The sequence below is a fragment of the Balaenoptera musculus genome, chromosome 5 (genome assembly GCF_009873245.2).
Source record: "Balaenoptera musculus isolate JJ_BM4_2016_0621 chromosome 5, mBalMus1.pri.v3, whole genome shotgun sequence".
Classification (NCBI taxonomy): Eukaryota; Metazoa; Chordata; class Mammalia; order Artiodactyla; family Balaenopteridae; genus Balaenoptera; species Balaenoptera musculus.
The window spans coordinates 48,176,784-48,198,862 of NC_045789.1; the positions used below are offsets into that span (position 1 = coordinate 48,176,784).

At 36.6% G+C, this 22,079-nt stretch overlaps 1 protein-coding gene across 1 annotated transcript in view; it reads left to right on the top strand.

The window, feature by feature from the left end:
• The first annotated feature begins 545 nt into the window (after window positions 1-545).
• The window catches only part of NUP54 (nucleoporin 54), a 30,125-nt gene continuing 8,591 nt past the window's right edge, over window positions 546-22,079 (top strand). The window contains exons 1-8 of the mRNA XM_036852842.1: window positions 546-736; window positions 4,523-4,606; window positions 5,064-5,213; window positions 12,283-12,509; window positions 14,113-14,300; window positions 15,030-15,226; window positions 16,889-16,943; window positions 17,374-17,467. Of these exons, the coding sequence (XP_036708737.1) occupies window positions 670-736; window positions 4,523-4,606; window positions 5,064-5,213; window positions 12,283-12,509; window positions 14,113-14,300; window positions 15,030-15,226; window positions 16,889-16,943; window positions 17,374-17,467 (1,062 nt within the window). The 5' untranslated portion in view covers window positions 546-669. The remainder of the gene's footprint in view (window positions 737-4,522; window positions 4,607-5,063; window positions 5,214-12,282; window positions 12,510-14,112; window positions 14,301-15,029; window positions 15,227-16,888; window positions 16,944-17,373; window positions 17,468-22,079) is intronic.

Sequence of the window (22,079 nt, forward strand, 5' to 3'; positions counted from 1 at the left end):
GGTCCAAAGACAATTTTAATTTCGATAGACACAATGACTTTGTTTTTATTTTTATTAAAGTTACAGAAGCACATAGGTTTAAGAAGCAAATAATTCTACAAAGTTTCTACCAAGAATTCTACAAAACAAAAAACCAAAAACCTAAATGGACATCATTCTCAGAGGCACTTCTTTTAGCCTTCTTTTTTCTTTCTTTCTTCTTCTTTTCCCCACCATTACCTCATGACTTTAAGTGACATGCTGCTTCGTGAATTTTCAGTTTTAGTGTTATCCACTGTCTCCCCACTATGGAGAATAAGGATTTAGCTTTCTTTCCTACCCTGTCTTCATTGGACACTGGTATTCAGCCTGCTGCACATCTTTCCCAAGGGGCCTCCCTAAAGCAGTTTTTAAGGGCTCTCAGGCGGCACGCCACCGCGAGCTTCCCAGCATCTCACATTGGTTGTGACGCTCCACACCACGTGAAGCCACAGGCCCCCGGAAGCGAGCCCGGCCGGGGGCGTTCCCTCTCCACCCTCCACCCCCTACGCTTTTCAGGCGTTCCGGCCTCTTAGGCTAGGCCAGAAAAGAGGCGGAACGCCGAGATCCGGGAGTGGTTTCCCCGCGGATCGCAGAGCGGAGTGCACCGAGCGCCGCGGGAGCAGCACCTTGGTCCCCTGCTCCCGCGACATGGCCTTCAACTTTGGGGCTCCCTCGGGCACCTCTGGTACAGCTGCAGCCACCGCGGCCCCCGCGGGTGAGTGAGTCCCCCGGACCTTCTCCCGGGGAGGAGGGAAGGCCTTTGGTCCAGCCCTTCGGTCCGAGACTCTTCGGCTTGGGGATCCTGGGGTCTCCTGCCCGCGCGGAGACTTTAGGGGCTTCGGAAAAGGGCGGGCGGCAGCAGAGCGGGCAGAGACGGCTCCTGAGGAGGCCGCGGGGAGAATTGGAGGCCCAACCCAGAGCTCGCGCGCTGCGGGTGGGTCCCCGCAGGGCCCTCTCCTCCTAGGGTTCGTTTCCCGCCGCCCGGGAGTCGGACTCGGAGAGACCGGAGGCGGCTCCTCTCACCCTTTGCCGGAGACCCATCCTTCCCTCCCCAACCCTACTCACCCCTCCCCACCTCAGCGTCCGGGACGGGCGCGAACGCTCGCTTGGTTCCCGCTGCTGGGCTCGGCGAGGACAGGGTTGGGGAGCCTTGGGCGCTGCTCTGCGGCTCCCTCGGCCCTGGCCCCTTCGGTTCTTGCTGCGGGACTACACGCTCCGGCTCCTTCTTCCCGTCCCCGCCTCCGCGGCTTTCTTAACTCGTTTGGAGCAAAGTCCGGGTTTGTCTTTGTTCACTTCTTTGAAACCTCCTGCAAACTCTTCTAATCTTTACCTTGCTTTGTTTTCTTTTTCTTCTTTCTTCTTCCCCCCTCCCCCTTTTAAAATTCTGTTTGTTTCTTTGCCTACACGCCTATCAGGATTTGGTGGGCTTGAGACTGCCAACTCCACCGCCAGTGGGTTTAATTTTGGGGGTTTCGGATTAACTGCTAATCCTGCAGTGAACTTTAATATTGGGAATTTCGGTGTTTCTACTACCTCGGCGACTCCGTTCAATTTTGGTAACAGTCTGGCAAGTGCAGGTAGATATGCGGGTCGTCTGTGTAACGAATGTTGGGAGCTGGAGTCCAAGAATATTTTGTGGTTCCAGAGTTTGGGAAAGAACAGCGACTTGTCTAACAAGGAAAGGAAATTCATTTCCTAATGTCGAATCAAAAACATTTGTAGCAAGTTTTGACTCTCTTAAAAGATTTGGTTTGGGGAAGTCTTGCAAGTTATAAAGTTCCTTTGTTAAATTTGCATTTAATTGAACAGAATATACCTTCCAAGTGATAAGTATTTGGAATGGATTTTTATTTTGAGTAGAATATATCTTCCAGATTATTAGATATCTCTTTCGAAGTATAAGCTCAACAATCAGGCCCATTTTCCTGGAATTCTTGGACTCCTGCAGTCATTTTTTTTCCATTTTTCCTGCATCTTTCATTGGAATTTCATTTGATTGTCCTTGTGTTTCCTGAGAGAAACAAGTCTTATACGAACAGCAGCAACCTATCTTGTTTTTTAACCCGTACAATAATAATAATGTGTTTCTTTGGCCAACTAAGCAGATTAGGATACATTTCTATAAGATAACGCACTTATAGAAAGAATCCCCAGTTCTTTACTGGATTTTTTGAGAAATGATCAGAGAGAGCAATTTAATTTATTGTCAGATAGCATTAACTTCTAAAAGATAGGCTAGACGTCTTTGTACTCAAAAAGGTAATTATGAAGATTCTGGTATCTATATGGATTGTTTGAAGCTCGTTGGAAATTCTGCAAAACACAAACTATAATGTGTGTGTGTGTGTGTGTGTATATATATATATATATATAAATTTAAAATAGGTCTATGTGTACCTTGCATACAGTGACCCTATAGAAAAGCCTTGTTCCTCAGCTGCTCGTATATGAATTTATTATTCATATTCTCTTACATATGCCACTTATGCCCATGCCAATTATATGCATTTGGTAAGCATGATTTATTCCCTACGACATATTTGGGAAGTCTGGCATTTTGTGCAGTTACTTGTTACTGCAGTGTGAATATGACCTTGGCAATCTGATTTGAAAACGTTTTGAAGAATACTTGAAATGCCAAAGATTAAACAATCCATTATCACTAAGGTATATTTAAAGTGATCACATATCACTGTTGTTTGGTATGTTTACTTTTCCCTGTTTGCTTAAAATTGGCACTGGGTAAAACAGAAACATTATTTTGAAGTTTGTGTTTCCGAACAAACCCACCCAGCTCATAATTCAACAGTAATAAATAAACCTGTTGGTATTTGCTTGATTTCATGTTCATTTGGAGTTATCACTGTGAAGTTTTGAGTTGTGATAATATAACTGTTTTAACTACTTTTATGTATGTTTATGTATGTTCATCAACTTCAAAAGGCTGATTGAAATTCTTGTTTACTTTTTTATTTTATATCCTTGCAGATCCATTTTTACTAATAAACATTTTCATATTATGAAGCATGTTAAGATACCAATGTTTTTATTGTATAGCCAATTCAGAATATATCTTAGTTTTTCTGTGAAAGTTAGAAGTAATGAAAAAAGATTAGGAACAATGTTCAGTACTTTAGGTGATTTTTATCAAAATGTTTACAGTTTGCAGTACTGCAGTAGAACCTACAAGTAAATAGAGTATTTGGTTGTGCCTGCATGCAACACGTAGTCTATTCTTGAGTAATTTTCCAAGTCAGAGTCATATGATGACTATCAGTGGGTTGGGTTTTTTTCCTTCTTATATCTTTTATGTTACAATATTGATGAATCTCTGTCTCTTATGCCAGAAATATATGAGACTAAAAGTTAGAATCCCAGAGAGTCTGCAGTATAACTCAGCACTAATGGTTCACACATCTGTCTTAAAAGTCTTTTTTGACACCACATTGGTAATCAGGTAAAGACTGACAGTAAGGGGAAAAAAGCCATTGTGTATTGGCCAGCATTCCATTCCATTCATATGTCAGCTTCGATATGGTTAAGATTAATTTCATCTCTAGATTTATCTAAAAGTGAAATTTGTGTATCTGTCAGTGTTGTGGCGCAGAGCGCCATGGTGATAGCTCTGCTCTACTTACTGGCCACTGTTGCCTTGTGATTTTCTTTCCCCTTATCTCTTCAAGAAACACATTCTTGTTTACATACCAATATAAGAGTCAGTATATTGGTATGTTTCATTTGAAAAGTTGCTCAGTCTTGATGGAGACTAAGTAGAAATATAAGCTAAAGTAGAGTATAAATTAATTCACTGAAGCCAGGGTTGCAAACTGGCAGCACAGTCTGCCAGTATGATCTGTTTGTCACACTGTTGTAAAAATATTTGAATTAGTTACAAAAAAATCAATTGACTTCAGGTTTAAAATTGTGTAAATTTCACACAGAAAATCTAGATTTTCTATTTCTCGGGAGAAATGGGAATATTCAACACTACTAAACTACCATTCTCCTGCAGCAGTAATTTGCTGGAATTTGGGAACTGCTGCCATTTAAAAAAAACTGTTCACACTGATCCATTCTGGCAGTCAATAAACACCTAGTCTATTTCATTCATGAATGTTATCAGCCTGTATCTTGTAGGCATTTGAATTTGCAACCCCTGCTATAAAAGTACACAGTCATTTTAGCCTTAACACTATGGCAATAGGCTTATTAACATGTTTACTCAGCTGTAGCTTAATCACCTCTTTAGTTGAAAGGTATATATTGCATTGTGGTATTTCTACTTTAAATACTTAGTAGCTCATTTCTTGCAACATACTGACTTCTTGATTAGTAGTATAGTTTTTTAAAAATTGACATTGAAGTAGAGAAAGGAAAAGTTAGACCAATATATTTTGTCTTTATATGGAGCAATTGCTTATCATGTAATTTGAAAAGGAAATTACCTCATATGTATACAAAAGATTCTTCCTTGCTATTTTATTTATCCTTTTTTAATTAGGTGGGTTTAGTGGATTTGGGACGCCGTCTACAACAGCAGGTTCTGCGTTCAGCTTTTCTGCTCCAGCTAACACGGGCACTACTGGTGAGAGGACACCTTTTTTTTTTAAATTTTTATTTTTTTATTTTTTGACTGTGTTGGGTCCTCGTTGCTGCGTGCAGGCTTTCTCTAGTTGTGGCGAGCTGGGGCTACTCTTCGTTGCCGTGTGCGGGCTTCTCATTGCGGTGGCTTCTCTTGTTGCAGAGCACAGGCTCTAGGTGCGTGGGCTTCAGTAGTTGTAGCACGTGGGCTCAGTAGTTGTGGCTCGTGGGCTCTAGAGTGCAGGCTCAGTAGTTGTGGTGCACGGGCTTAGTTGCTCCACGGCACGTGGGATCTTCCCGGACCAGGGCTCAAACCCGTGTCCCCTGCATTGGCAGGTGGATTCTTAACCACTGCACCACAAGGGAAGCCCAAGAGGACATCTTATATCATTTGTAGAAGCAAATGAGCTACAAGTCAGCTTGTTTTTTTACCTTAAACAATTAAAATTTTTCATTCAAAGGACTCTTCGGTGGTGCTCAGAACAAAGGTTTTGGATTTGGCACTGGCTTTGGTACAACAGCTGGAACTAGTACTGGTTTAGGTACTGGTTTGGGAACTGGACTTGGATTTGGAGGATTTCATACACAGCAGCAGCAGCAGCAACAGACTAGTAAGTATAAGAGGTTTTCATTTTCAGATATAAAGCTGTAACAATGTAGGCAACATTGTTGAGTGCACTGTTGAAAACACTTTAGTGGATATCTTTTTTTTTTTTTTTTTTGGAGGAATTATAAAGTATTCTAAAAGCTACTTCTTGTGTTTATATATGATGATAGCACCTGGGGAAAAGACACATTGGCATGATTCTGACTATAAGGCCTCTGTGTTTAGTATCACTCCTTTAAAATTTTTGTTGTTGTTGATAAAAATAACAAATATAGAAAGCGGCACAAAATTACAGCTTCATGAATTACGCCATTGTAACCACTGCCCATGTCAGGAGGTGGACCCTGGCCAGCCACTTCAGAAGCCCTCCATGTTTCCCTCCTAGTCACTTCCCCATCAGAGGAAATATAGTTTTGCCTTTTGTGTTGATCACTTCCTTACTTTTCTTTATGGTTTTGTCTTGTATTGTTTAGTTTCATTTGTCTTAAATCTCTGTAAGTTCCCCTTTTAGCTCTTTCTTTCTTTTTTTATTTTTCAATTTGTTGAAGAAATCAGATCATTTGTCCTGTAGAGGTTGTCAGTCAGAACTTTACTGATTGCATTCCTATTGTATAGTTAGCATATTCCTTTGTACACTTAGCATATCCCTTGTCCTCTGTATTTCTTGTAAATTAGGTTGGATCTAGGGGCTTATTTATGTTGATAGTTCAGTTTTTTTGTTTGTTTGCAAGACTACTTTATAAGTAGTGTTGTATTTTTATCAAGAGGCATATAATGTCTGATTCTATTTTTTGTGATGTTAGCAGCAGCCATTGGTGATCATTACCTAGATCAATTAATTCATTAGGGGTTGTAAAGTGGTATTATTCCAACCATCTGATTCCTTTGTCATTTATTTGTTGAAATACTTCTATAAAGAGAAACTACCTCATCCACTATTTGGTTGATTCTTTCCCTTTATTCTTAGGTTTCAAAATAAAGAGTTGGTTCCCTATCATTCTCCAAAGGTAACCAATTTTTTTTTTTATGTCAGGAACTCAAGTATTTAAATTATTTGATATTTTTCAGTCCATTGCAGTTTTCCATATTGATGTTTAAATTGTTCCGTCTTTGGCCAGTGTAAGCCTCTTCAGGTTGGTTCCCAGGTCCTTTCAGACAAGTGTAGAATTAGTCTTTGATAGCTTCCTTACTAGCTGGTGTGGCAGTATGTTGCAGGGTTATCTTGTATGGATTAGTTTATTTAATTATCACAAGAACTCTATGAAATAGAACTCTTGTTACCTCCATTTTATAGGTGAAGAGAGGTAACTGAGAAAATTGTGACTTTTCCATATATCTTCCAAGATGTAGTATAGGAACATAAATTCAAGTTCCTTGACTTCCTTTGTAATGCTCCTTTTGCTTTTCCATAGTTTGCTACCTCTTAAAATCACTTTTGTTTCATTTTTCTTAGGTAAGTTGATTGATTGGCTGAAATTCATCCTACTCAGTCATTGAAGATTAGTAACGTATTAAAAATGAATTTCAAGAATTATCTAACCAATAGGATGAAGATAATAGAATTATTCTTTCTAGTGTTACAATTATATCTTTCTTACTGTCCTCCTGCAACAATACAAAGTTTGATGGAAATCCAAGTAGTTAAGAAAAAGAAAGGAAAAGAAGTTTTTTCTTTGTTTCTTGACATAAAGTCTCTTCAACTATAAGTTATAGTTGTGCTTACTCTTGTTAGGAAAAATGGGAATTTGAATCTGGTGCTGTTCATTTTCAGAATGAAAAGGGCTCATTCTGCTGAGTGTATGTTTTATGTCAGGCACTGTGTATATAAGGTATATGTACTGGGTATATAAGGTTGCTCATAGTCTATAAGGAGATAGAATAACAAACATCCAATTAGATAGAATAATAAACATTCAATTATAAAAAATATATATGTGTGAAAGCACTAAAATAGACCCATACAAGGTGCTTTGGAATGTAGAGGAAGAGTTGAATCTTAAGGGAATTAGCCAGTTGGATAAAATCAGAAAAGGGTATTCCAGGCAGACGGAATAACAGTGACAAAGGCACGAATGCATGGCATGGCGTGATGAATTTGGGACCTGCTGTTGAAAGGAGTTTGAGTTTAATCTGCAAAGATTGTGGAGTTTTTGCCTCATTTTTAAAAACTCTGGCTTGCTTGAGGTGCTTGCTGTCTGGTTACACCACCTCTGATGTGTCTGATCTCTGTTATCTGCTGATTTCCTGGGCATTGAACACTTTGGCAGCTGGCTCTGAGTCCCACTTTTCTTTCCAACTTGTGCTCTCAATCTGGGTTATTTTAGCATTCACATGGCTATGTACTCAGACAGCCATACCATCTACCTTTTATTCCAAAGACCTTTTCCATTTCACTTTAGCCACAATTCTTACCTTGGACTTTGGCAACATCTGAAACTGTTCTAATTCCATAATCAATCAATAATCTAATTCCAATCATCAATAATAATCCATAATCAAACATCCCACAACCTATTGCTCTTTTAGCCTGCCTTTTCAACCACTTCCAACATAGCTGTTCTTAGACCTCATTAGGATCTTAGAGCACTGACACTTTCTGCTCTTCCGTCAGCTCCTTCCTGTCTCACTGTCCTTTCTAATTAGCTTAGAGCCCTTGTCCTTCCATTTCAGTCACTCTTGCCAGTATGCTAAACTTCCTTATCCTTGTATCATGTCCGCTGGAAAAAACAACCCCAAGCCTGTGTAAGCCCAACTGTCTGTCTAGATACTGCTTGAGAAAATCATACAGTACAGAAGATTGAATCTCTAAATTCTTAATCACCAACCCAAGTTGGGGCCTCAACATTGCCTGGTAATCCTGTGAAGTTTCTATTTTCAAATTTTTCTCCCACTTTCTGTAAGTTATTTTAAACCTTTATTCTCTTCAAATCTCAAAGTCCTCTGTTCTCACTTTTAGTAGATGGCCTTGACCTCTGCTTCAAAGAGAAAACGGAATGCCTCATTGTAATTCCTTCAGTTGCCCACTACCGAATCTTATTTATCTACCTACCCCTGTAACCCATCCTCTTCTCTTTTCGCCTGTGCTCTGGATCTCATATCCTCCCACCTTCTGGGGCTCCTTGTGCTGTTGATTATTTTTCCCAGCAGACCCCCACCCCATTCCACCTTTCATCCCCCACCAAAAACAAAGTCTTCAGCTTCTCTATCCCAGGATTATTCTCATTCACATTTAAACGTCTGAAGTTTCTTTTTTCTTAAAACAGAAACAAAACAATAAAACTACTTTAATTTCACATCTCACTTCAGTTATCTCTTGCTATCACTCTCTTCTCCCCTTCATAAACTACTTGAAATAGATATAGAAGAATGGGATCCCCTGCTGCTGTCTTCTGTTACCTCTTAGCCCACACTAATCTGTTTTCTACTTTCTTTACCCAGTCAAATAGTTATGGTCATTAATTATCTCAAATCCAATGAACATCTACTGTTCTTTAATTGTGAAAAATTCTAACACAAAAATAGTAAAATGACCCCACGTTCTACCAAATAGATTCAACAAAAGTCAGAACTTGCCACACTTGTTTTATCTATATCCTCCTTCCTCCCCCCCCTCCTTTTTTTTTGAATTGCTGAAGTGTCAGTACTTTAAAGCAAATCCCAAACATGTCATTTCACCCTTACTTTACTGCTTTACTATGCTTCTCTCTTTAAAAACATGGAGTCATTCCAACTCACAATTACTAATTCCTTGGTATCATCCTTAATCAGATTTCCCCATATGTCTCAGTAAAGTTTTCTTCAGTTGGTTTATTTGAATCATGATCTAAACAAGGTCCACACATTATGTCTCTTAAGCTTCTTTTTAGTATAGAGAATTCCCTGTTTGGGTTTTTTTTTACCCCACTCATGAATTGTTACAGAAACTGGACCAGTTGTCCTGTGAAATATCCCCCAATCTAGATTTGTTTGTTTCCTTGTAGAATCATTTGACTTTGTGCCCCATATTTCTGGTAAATGAAGTTAGCTTTAGGTACTTTATTAGATTTAAGTTTGACTTTTTGGCATGAATACTTTGCGGGTGGTGCTGTGTGCTTCCTATTGTATCATATTATGAGGCCATCTCTTTTAGAGATGCTAAGATTGATCATTGGGTTTGGGTGGTGAGAGCCAGTCTGTCTTGTAAAGTTCCCCATCAGTCTTTAACCTAATGGTTTCATTCATTGATGGTCATTGCCTCAATCAGTTATTTTATTAGGAGTTGCAATATTAGGAGTTAGTGATTTTCTAATTCTGCCTTCTCTTCCGCACTGAAAGTCTTCTGTAAAAGGAGTTTTTCTGCATCCCCCCAAGACTGCTTGGTCACCCTGAAATGGAATCTGTATAGGAAAGGCAAGATAAATTCTTTCTTTTTAACTGACAGTTTTTGTAAGAAGTTGTTGGTGGCCTGATTATTTCCAATGGTGTCCAAGGTGTTGAGATTTTTCTGAATTTTTAATTTTTACTTTTAAAAATTATCATTTTGAATGCATGAGATTTAATAAATTGAATGTGTTTGAGTTGGATGCATTCATTATTCTTTTTGATGCTCAAATTGTCACATTTTTGGCCAATGTGAGCCCTCAACTTCAGTGATAGTCTGGTCTTTTTTTTCTCTTACCCTATTGTTTAGTACTCCATATTCCTTTTGCCAGCTTATCTTCCCCTCCTCTTTGACACAGAGATTTTGCACATGCTGTTCTTCTTTGACGCTACCCTATGGCCTGGCTGACTACTTCCTTTAGACCTTAGCTGAAGTTCTTATGCGACAGCCTTCTCTTAACCCTCCTGCCCCAAGCTTGATTAGCTTCCTCATTTAGGACTCTCAGAGCCTCTACTTCAAGGCACTTATCACAACTGTTAATATTTGTTTGATATGCTCAGTTTGTTTAAAGAACCAGTCTTGTTTACCATGATATCCTTAGTGTTTGCCTCTATGTCTGACACTTAGGGGGTACTCAGTAAATATTTGTTGAATGAATGCATGGTGAATGAATGAATGAAAATATGCATGTATGTATATATGTACGATATATAAAACCAGGAGAGACTGTATTGTCAGGAAATCTAAGAGAGAAGAGTTTTTCAAGAAGGATGTGTATTCAGTGAAAGTTGAAGATTTTCTTTGAGGATTGAAGGAATGAATAATCAACAGCGTGAGGGCCTGAGAAGGTAGAAAGGTGTGAGAAATCTAATATGCTAAGGCTTTAAAAGCATCTGTTGCATTTTGTTATTTGCGTTTCTCAAATGCCTTCCAGCTAGTGAGCTCTGAGTAGACTAGTGTGGTTGGAATCTAGTGTGAAGTGTAAATTAGTATAGATGATAGTTTGTTAATCTTATTTAAAAGTTGAGGAAGATAAAACCTAGGAATTTCTTGTTGGAAGCTCCAAAGTGAGCATATAGCAAATCAGGATTCAAGTCTTCTGGCTTCTATTCCACTTCTTTACCATTTTCATAAATATGCCCATTTGGGAATTAATAATTCTCACGTTGAGGGTAACGGCAGCCCCTCTTTAGCCCTGTAGAAGCCCCATGGGCCTTGTGGTACTTGCAATCTTTAAAGCTGAAAGAAAACTTAAATACCATCTAATATGGTGGTCCTAAAATTCAGGTCATTTCGGTATTCATGATTTTTCTTTTATCTACATACCATTTGTATTATTATTAGAGAATTTTCTTTAAGTCAATTTACTTTTAAACATTGAATATGTTTATTTTGAAAGGAAAATCCAAACTACTGCTATAAATGGAAAACCAGTATCACTTGCTATAGCTATTGTTTCTTTATAAAGAAACAATACTTGAACGTAAGTCCACAGAAAATATAATAGTGTTAATAAATTCTAGCTAGATACCTTTGCTTTAAACTCCTAGTTTTAGATTTGTTCTCCCCTTTGTTAAAAAGTGAGATAAGTGATGACACGAGGCATTAAAGGTATACTAGCACCAAACTGAGACTTTAAAAATATATATAATCAGATAATTAAAAGAGAAGTTTTCGTCATATGATTTAGTCCATCTGGTGACTCAACTGTTGCTTGACAAAATAATTTCATGTACCAAGGTTATTTGCTTATCTAGCACTTTGGAAATACTGATCTGATCTAACAACTCAGCCCTTCTTTCTATTGGAGAAATTTTAACACAGAGTAAGTAACTTGTCCAAAGTTACACAGCCAGCTAAAGCTTTAGCTTAGGATTTGCCCATTTGTTGTTTTTTTTACTATATATTTCTTTGCACTAAGAGAAGGAAATTGTTTATTAAGCTGATATTGATATAACATTGATATAATGATTCTTTTGGCTTATTTTGTATCCTCCAATTTGTATATATTATACAAATATAACAGTAGTAAAGGTTGTTTAAAAAAAACAATTCTGCAACTTCACAGACTTTACCCTTTTTTCGGTGTGGGTCTAATATTAATATCATGGATCTAAATTGTGTTTAATGGAATTAATTGTATTAAGATGATATCAGAAATGCAAGTTTAACATTATAAGGATTGTTCTGGCATATTACTTTCCTATTATTGCCATAACAAAGCGTCACAAACTTAGTGACTTAAAACATATTACCTTACAGTTCTGGAGATCAGAAATCCAGAACTAAATTTCACTGAGCTAAAATCGAGGTGTTGATAGGACTGCGTTACTTCTGGGGGCTCTGGGGAGAATCCATCCCCTTGCCTTGTACAGATTCTAGAGTCTCCATTTCTTAGCTTTTATAGCTCCTTCCTCCATCTTCAAAGCCAGCAGCACAGCATCTTCAAATCTCACTTTGACTCTGACCTCCCTCTTCCCTTTTAAAGAGCCCTTATATTATGTTGAACCCACTCTGATAATCCAGGATAATCTCAGTTTAGTTAATTTAATCACATCTGCAAAGTCCCTTTTGCTGTGCAAGGTAACATATTTACAGGTTCTGGGGATTAGTATGTGGATCTCTTGGGGCGGGGGATATTATTCTTACCATATCTAGGACCTGAATTGATTGATTCTTTTTTTAAAAAACTAATTTTGGGGTACATTTTTAGCATTAGGTGGTCTCTTCAGCCAGCCTACACAAGCTCCTGCCCAGTCCAACCAACTGATAAATACTGCAAGTGCTCTTTCTGCTCCAACACTGCTGGGAGATGAGAGAGATGCTATTTTGGCAAAATGGAATCAACTACAGGCCTTTTGGGGAACAGGAAAAGGATATTTCAACAGTAACATTCCACCAGTGGAATTCACACAAGAAAACCCATTTTGCCGTTTTAAGGTATTAATACTGCTTTTGATCTTCACTTGAAGAGTGTATGAGAAAATGTGATATTTGGATTAAAATAATACTACGAAAACAATTGCTTGGTTTTTTAGTACTCCTTAAACATGGTACAATAACACTTTCGTTTTAAAAGTACAGAAACTATAAAATTGAAGTGATTTCTTACATATGTGTGATTGAGATGACTAGAATATGACTGAAGGAAGGTGTGACTAGAGTGTAATTTATAGCAGGAAAAAATGTTAACAGAGGGGAAATGGTCTTCTTGGCACCTATAAAGGGGAGACCCAAAACTAGAATTTAGTGGTTTTCATCTAACATTGTCCTGGAAAGTACACCCTAACCAGCAGATCGGAGTAACTCTTCTGCTTGGCATGTATACTGTTGTCATTATAGCTGACTGCCAAAGCCAGTACTCCAACAACATAGTATGTTTTCTTTGCTCTGATTCCATGCCTACCAAACAACTTTCTCATTTGAATTTAACTTCGCAGAGATTCTACTTATCAGCCAGTGAGATTTAGGTCAACTTGGTGATGTATTTTTCATAAAAAATTAACGTATTTCAATCCAGTTTATACGTCAGCCTCTTTTAAGTTTTGTTGGCCTATGTCAGTCTCTTAAACCTAATCAATGTGTACATAGGCTGGTGTTTGGAGTTGCAAGGCTGAGGATCAGACCCTTGAACATGGTTAAACAACAGAAAGTGACCAACCTATCTTGTTAGGGAACCTCTTTATCTCGTCACTCTACAAAAAGAAAGTATATCTTTTGAGTGTATATAGTTGAAATTTTAATACTTTTGTGTAGTGACTAAGAGGTATATAGTAGACATAGGTTGAATATGACAATTTAATTTTTTTCTTTTTTTAATTGATATATTAACATACATATGGTAAAATGCATAATGAACTAATACAGAGTGAATTTAAATTCTTTTTAAAAAATTGCATTATAAGTGGTGACAAAAGAGAAAAAAGGCTTCTGTCTAAAAGAGTAATTCTTCAGGAAGGTATAGTTTGTCATTTAATATATGTAAAAAACTAACCTGTTTCATAGAGTTTTGTATTACATGAAACCATAAAATAATGTAGACGTTGTTTATAGCATTTATAAGTTGACAGTGTTATTATGGTACTTTAAAAGTATTTATTTGGTAAACATTTCTTTATATATCTTTATATAAACTTCACTTAAGATTCCATGAGTCAGATATATAATAAAGTAAATTACATTTTGGTCGATGACTTTTGCAGTCATTTTTATGGCATGCAGAGTTGTTTCCACAGTGTTCGGAAACACCCAACGATGATGGATATCAAAGTTTTTCAGAGGAGAAAGCTATTTAGTTACTCTGTGGAAGAGGAAATTTTAATTTCACTCTCTAAGTTTATGTTATTCTTGGGTTAGAAAGTTTCTCTTTATAATTGTGTGACCTTCTAGGGCACAGAGTTGTGGAAAGAATCATTACATATTCCCTTCATTACCAGACATTAAGCTGTTTTCCCTGTTTTAGCAGATGTTAAGCTGTTAATATTAAACACGTGATTTGAGATCTGTACATGTTTTTGATATTGTTTGTTTTGTCATTCCACAGGCAGTAGGTTATAGTTGTATGCCCAATAATAAAGATGAAGATGGGCTAGTGGTTTTAGTTTTCAACAAAAAAGAAACAGATATTCGAAGCCAGCAACAGCAATTGGTAGAATCATTGCATAAAGTTTTGGGAGGAAACCAGACCCTTACGGTAAATGTAGAGGGTATTAAAACATTGCCAGATGATCAGTAAGTATACATTAAATATACTGTATATTTCTGTGTGCCTGGTCCAAAGAGAGTGATCAACAGTGTTTTTGTTGCTAAAGCACAAATTAAATCTCAAAGCAGAATATTTCTCAGCTAGTGATTCTTCAGTATTTATAGAAGCATTTGTTTAAAAGCTTTTTTCTTAATCTTGGGTTTCTTATTAGATGCTAATAATTTCTTAGATTTCTCATTCAGAAACAGGAGGAAACTTAATTATGGCTGTGTGCAAATTAGGGGCCACAAAGACATTGGAATGTTTTAACTGATTACTGTACATGTTCACTCATGGATAAATGTGATTAACTTCCCTTGTCCTATGTATAATTATCATGCTTAGTGTCAAGACATTTGCTTTAGGATATCTTGGGTTAGAAGAATTATTGTTATCAGTGAGATATAATAACTGAAATCAGATTTTACTTTTTGGACTAAATTGCAATGAAGCAACCCATAAACTTCAACAGAATCTCCAAAGTACTTCTCAATTCTGGGGGAAAAAAAAATAACATTTACATAGGACTTTGCAGCTAAGCATACCTTTTATAGATAATATCTTACTTGCTTACCTCATTTTAACTTTATTTAGCACGCTTTAATTTAGAAGGGTGCTTCTGAATTCAGCTAGCACCCTTCTAAAATCACATGCTGCATTGATATTTGTGGCTGTTATATGCTCCATATTTTATAACTTGGTTATCTTTCCCCCAGGACAGAAGTTGTCATTTATGTTGTTGAGCGTTCTCCAAATGGTACTTCAAGAAGAGTTCCAGCTACAACACTATATGCCCATTTTGAACAAACCAATATAAGAACACAGTTGCAGCAACTTTGTGTAACCCTTTCTATGACTAGAACAGAACTTTCTCCTGCACAGATCAAACAGCTTTTACAGAATCCTCCCGCTGGTATGTTTCCAGAGTCATAGAGTTGAGGAAATGAAAAATTTAGAAATACATGCTTCCTCTCTTTTGGGAGGTGTTGCTTGGTTATTAATATTAATAACACCAGTGTCAGCTTATTGTGTCTGCTTATTTGGGACACAGTTTTGAATGTTTTTATTGTATTCATTCATTTAGTTTTTTCTATTATATAGCTAATATGTTTGTTAGAAATTTGGGCAATGATGAACTAAGGAAAAATAGTCCATACTCCATCTACCCAAAGATAATGTAATATTAGTATTTTATTTTTGTTTAGCTTATCTCTTATTTTAACTAAGTATTCAAGTAAAACCTGAATGTGTTCTCACCATAAAAGTTTCTAGATTGACTGTGTGATGGATCTTTACCTCTCTTCCATAGAAGTAACTATTATCAATAATTTATTGAACTTTATTAATCCTTTATCTGTAATTTTAATGTAAGCATATGTATACTAAGTCCTTGAAAAAAGTATTCTGCACTATACATTTACTGCAACCTGCCTTTTGACTTATAGTATTTCTTAGTATTTTCCATGTCAGTACATAAATCTTATTCTTTTTAAAAGCTGCGTGGAATACTGTGGATGTACCTTACTGAATTTAACCGCTAGGTTGTTTCTACCTTTTACTATTATAAACTATGCAGCAATTAACATCCTTGTAAATATGTCTTAGAACACATAGGCATGTATTTTTTTAGAATAATCTCTGGTACTGAAATTTTTGAGTCAAGATTATGTATACAGTCAGCCCTCTGTATCTGGGAGTTCCACATCTGTAGGTTCTGCATTTGCACATTCAACTAACCACAGCTCCAAAACAGGAGAAAAAAGATCTTAGGAAGTTCGAAAAAACAAAATTTGAATTGCTGCGCCTTGGCAGCTATTTACAAAGCATTTACATTGTATTAGATATTGTTAGTAACCTACAAATGATTTAAAGTGTATGGTAGGATGGGTGTAGATTATATGCAAATACTACGCTATTTTTTACAAGGGACTTGAGCATCCCCAAGGAGTGGGGTGGGCCGCAACCCTATCCTCTGTGGATACCAGAGGGATGACTGTACTTAACATATTGTTGGAACTGCCAAATGGCTCTCCAGGGGAAGTTCTACCATTTACATTCATAACAGGAATGTGTTACTTTTCCTCATATTTTAAATTTTTCTAATATTTTCTCATTCTGCTCTATTTTTGCCAACAATGGAGATTATCTGTCTTTAATTTTGCCACTCTGATGGCAAAAAATTAATACTTATTTTCATTTGCATTTCCCTGATAACTACTAAAGTTGACCAGCTTTTTGTATGTTTATTAGTCCCGTGTTTATAATTTTTGTGAATTACCTATTCATGTCGTTTGCCCATTTTCTATTAAATTTTTTGTCTTTCTGATTTAGAAGAGCTCTTTCTATATTCTGGAGGTTAATCTATTACCCTATAGGTTATAGATATTTGCTTTCAAGTCACTTTTTTTTTTTTAGCTTTATCTTACAATTTTTTGTTGTTGTGGTCATATTTGACAATCATTTTTCATTACAGCTTCTAGGTTTTGTGTCTTACTTTAGCAGGGCTTTTCCCATACAAATATTATAAAAATGGAAAATAGTTCCTTTTAGAAAAAATATTTCTTCTTTGTGGTAGGTGTTGATCCAATTATCTGGGAACAAGCCAAGGTGGATAACCCTGATTCTGAAAAGTAAGTGTATCTTCATCTTGCTTTCATATAAGAACTAATATTTACTACCAGGGAAGCAAACAAATGCAAGCTGTTAACTACAGTTCTTACATTTGAGGTGAGTTTATTTTCCTTTTCATTGCTTTTTAAAGAATGTTGATTATGGTAAAGCAGCATAGTGTGGTGAAAACATTAAAATCTGAGTACTAGTGCCCTAATTATATATCTGCATTTAGTAATGCAGTTTTTGACCAAACTGTATTTCCTCATTCGTAAAATAAGGAGGTTAGATGAAATCTCTGTGGTGTAACATTGTTGATTTCATAGTCATAGATCTGCCTTTGAACCCTAGAAATATAGTGAAATTACATGAGTGTTATTATGAAAACCTTACCGTGTATTTTGTAATAATAGGTTTAGGTCTGAAAATTGACCACTTGTATTTCTTCAGGTTAATTCCTGTACCAATGGTGGGTTTCAAAGAACTTCTTCGAAGACTGAAGGTTCAAGATCAGATGACTAAGCAGCATCAGACCAGATTAGATGTAAGAATCTAGCTTCATTCTCTAGCCCTAGGAGTAGTATAGGGGTTACAGACCTTTCTTTTTACCATGTGTTTTAGTTACTGTTCTGTCTTAGGGGAGATAATATAGTATATACTGCAAATTAACAATTATACTTTTATATAACTTCTTTATTATGGAGCCTCCAAAATCAAGTAAATTTGATTTGTTATATTCTAACAATGAATTTAGAATTGTTGGCTTTTTTTAAATAATATAAATTTATTTATTTATTTATTTATATTTGGCTGCATTGGGTCTTCATTGCTGTGTGCGGGCTTTCTCTAGTTGCAGCAAGTGGGGCTATTCTTCTTTGCGGTGCACGGGCTTCTCATTGCGGTGGCTTCTCTTGTTGCGGAGCACAGGCTCTAGGCGCACGGGCTTCAGTAGTTGTGGCTCGCGGGCTCTAGAGCGCAGGCTCAGTAGCTGTGGCACACAGGCTTAGTTGCTCTGCGGCATGTGGGATCTTCCCGGACCAGGGCTCGAACCTGTGTCCCCTGCATTGGCAGGCGGATTCTTAACCACTGCGCCACCAGGGAAGTCCCAGAATTGTTGGCTTTAACAGATTAATTAGACTGTTATTTTCAATTCCAGCCAGAGAATGCATATTATTTTATTAAACACTTCTGAAAATGAAGGCTACAATTATGATTATGTTGTCATAATGTATTATAATTTGTAGCTTAATGAAGCAAATTTAAATTATTGAATGCTTAAATCTACTTAATATTTTATGAAGTAGACTTTTGTAATCAAATGCCTAAAGGTTCTTAGACGTCACCTCCATGTTCTCTTATATGGAATTCCTAATTAGATATTCATTTGGACTCTGTTGGAGTAATGAAAAGCTTACTGTTTTATGAAGCAACCCATTTCATTGTCAGCTCTAATTGATACAAGTTCTCTTTCTTACATTGACCCAGAATCTGCCTTGCTATAATTTACACCCGTTTTCTCTGGCATGTTTTGTAGGTAATCACTATGTTCCTATGATAGCCCTACAAATATTTGAACTTCATAATCATTCTTCCTTTGTATTATTTTCTCTGGCTAAAAATTCCAGCATGGTTTTGTAATGTGACATGATATCCATGCCTTATTATCTTAGGCTGGATACACTGAATTTATTGGCATCACTTTTAAAATGAGTTGTCCATAGTACTATAAATGGGGTGTGACCAAATTTCTTCAAAGTAAAGCCAAAGAAGCTATTATTTCTCTTTATTTTTATCAGTCTTGCTAGAGGTTTGTCAATTTTATTGATCTTTTCAAAGAACAAGTTCTTGGTTTCGTTGATTTTTTTCTTCTTCTGATTTTCTGTTTACAGTTTCATAAATTTTTGCTCTTAACCATTTCCTTTATTCTGCTTGCTTTGGGTTTTTCTCTTCTTTTTCTAGTTTCTTAAGGTAGCAGCTTAGGTTATTGAGACTTCTCATAAAGGCATTTGATGCTATTAATTGCCTTCTAAGCGCTGCTTTACCTGAATCCCCCAAGTTTTGATAATGTTCTATTTGTCATCTTTGATTCATTAAAAATATTTTCTAATTTCCCTTGAGGATTCTATTTGACTATTGGATTTTTTTGACTAACGGATTATTTAGACTTGTTTCATATTCAAGTGTCTGGAGATTTTTCTGTTACTCTGTTGTTATCTAGTCTAATTCTGTTATGGTCAGAGAACTTTGTATGATTTCAATTCTTTTAACTTTATAAAGGTTTGTTTTTTTTTAATAAATAAATAAATAAATTTATTTATTTTGGCTGCATTGGGTCTTCGTTGCTGCACGCAGGCTTTCTCTAGTTGTGGCGAGCAGGAGCTACTCTTCATTGCAGTGCGTGGGGTTCTCATTGCGGTGGCTTCTCTTGTTGTGGAGCATGGGCTCTAGGTGCGCAGGCTTCAGTAGTTGTGGCACATGGGCTCAGTAGTTGTGGCTCACAGGCTTTAGAGCACAGGCTCAGTAGTTGTGGTGCATGGGCTTAGTTGCTCCGTGGCATGTGGGATCTTCCAGGACCAGGGCTTGAACCCATGTCCCCTACATTGGCAGGCAGATTCTTAACCACTGCGCCACCAGGGAAGTCCTTAACTTTGTAAAGGTTTTTAACCCACATGCCTATGAAAAGAATGTGGATTCTGCTATTCTTGGAGTTTTCTGTTAATGTCAGTGAGATCCATTTGATAGATTGTTCAGTTTTTCTATATTCTTACTGATTTTTCTGTCTACTAGTTCTATTGTAAGAGGAGAGTTGAAGTCTCCGGTTACAATTGTGGATTTGTCTTTTTCTCCTTTCATGTATTTTGAAGGTTTGCTGTTAAGTACCTAAGTATCTAGGATTGTTACATTTTTTTGGCATATATACTTTTTATTATTCCATAATGTTCCTCTTTATCGCTGGGAATCCTCTTTGTTCGGAAGTCTACTTTCTCTGATATTAACATAAAGCCACTCTAGCTTTCTTTTGATTAGTGTTTGAATGGTATGTCTTTCTCCATCCTTTTACTTTTAACCTACGTTTATCATATTTGAAGTACATTTTCTGTAGACAGCATAAAATTTAGATTTAGGTCTACAGTCTTATTGTTATTTGTTCGCTCTGTTTTTCCTTCCTCTCTTTCCTCTTTTTTTGCATTCTTCTGGGTTATTTGGACATTTTTTAGTATTCTGTTTTTAATTTATTGTCATTTCAACTATCAGTTTTTTTAGTGGTTGCTCGAGGGCAGTAGTTCTCATTGGGGGTTGTGGTGGTGGTGATTTTGTCCCCCAGGGCACATTTGGCAGTATCTGGAGACTTCTTTGGTTGTTACAACTGGGGGGTTGGGGGGATGCTACAGGCATCTAGTGGGTAGAAGCCAGGATTCTGATAAGTATCCTACAGTGTACAGAGCAGTAGCACTGCAACGAAGAATTATCTGGCCCAAATTAATAGTGTTAAAACTGAGAAACTCTTTTCTAGATACCACAATGTATTTCCTTGCACTAGAGCTAGAGCTGGGTTTCAACACAGCCCAAAACTTCCAGGTTTTGGGCTGTGTTGAAACCAAACCTGGGGGGCTGCCAGAGAGGAAAATAATGGTAAACTCACCACTAGTTCAGTGGTACTTCAAATTCATGTCTTCTTCCTCCTGCCACTTTTCATTTTTCAGTCCTCAGGTAGTTGCCCATGCATTCTGTTCATTTTACAGCTGTCTTCAACAGGAGAGAGAGAATGGCATGTACCTAGTCTATCTTGTCCAGTTTTTCTATTGGGCGTCATATCTTTTCTTTTTGAATTTCAGGAGTTCATCATTTATTATAGATTTTAACCCCTAGTCTGTTTATAACATTTTAAATATCTCCTACTTTTCTCATCTCTCTGCTAACTCTGTCTTTAGTGTCCATAGTTGAACAGCAAACCTTTATTTTGTTGTTGTTGTTGATTTACAGTGCTGTGTTAATTTCTACTATACAGCAAAGTGATTCAGTTTTACATATATATATACATTGTTTTTCATATTCTTTTCCATTATGGTGTATCACAGGATATTGAATATAGTTCCCTGTGCTATAAAGTAGGATCTTGTTGTTTATGAAAACCTTAATTTTAATGTAATGATATCCATTGGTTTTTTTTGGCCTTGTGTTTTCTTTTTCGGGAATTTGCTTAAGAAATCATTCCTCACCCAAGGTCTTAGAGTCTCTTACATATTTTTTTTTCTATTATTTTATACTTTAACCTTTCACATTTGAGTCTGTCTTCATGGAGTTCACTTTATACGTACTAAGTGATATGAACCCAACTTTCTCTAAATAGTGGGTCAATTTTTCCAACGTCATTCACAAAAAAACTATTTTCCTCAATGATTTATCAAAGCATTTATCAAACCAAGTTCCCATATATATGTGATGTAGTCTGTTCTTAAATCAGTTTCACATTTTTTTACTCTTATGGCTTTGTAGTATATCTTAAATATATGTGGTAGAGTGAATCTCCAATCTTCGTTCTTTTCACATTTTTAAGTTCTTTATGGATCTTCATTCTTCTATAACAGTTTTAGAATGAGTTTGTCAAAATGCTAGAATTTTAGTTGGAATTGCATTAAATATATAATTTGTAGATAATTGAACCTTAGTAATATTAAATTATTCCATCATGAACATGTTGTTTCTTTACTTATTGAGGTGTCTTGTGTCCTTTGTAACAGTTTTAAAATAACCTCTTTAAAAATCATAGGCATTTTTTCTTGGTTAATTCCTAGAATGTTTTAGTGTTTGTCAGTAAATACTGGGAGTGGTAACATTTCTGTTTTTCTTAATATTGCTGGTATAGAAGAATAATTACTCTTGTTGTCTAGAAGCCCTGCCAACTTTTCAAAACTGAGATGGGGAGGGTGCCTGGGTTACATAATATAAAATATGGTCACCTAATTTTGTCCCTTCAACATGGCCTGGCATTGGAAAGTTTCCTTAAAAGGTGACATGTGTAGGTAGACATGCTAAAATATGTCTTGTACAATCTTCTTACCCTCTTACTTATAACATCTCAATATAAGCTAGTGTCATAGAATGATTAATTATGATAGGAACAATAATGGGGTTAATTTTGATTGGGAAGCTAT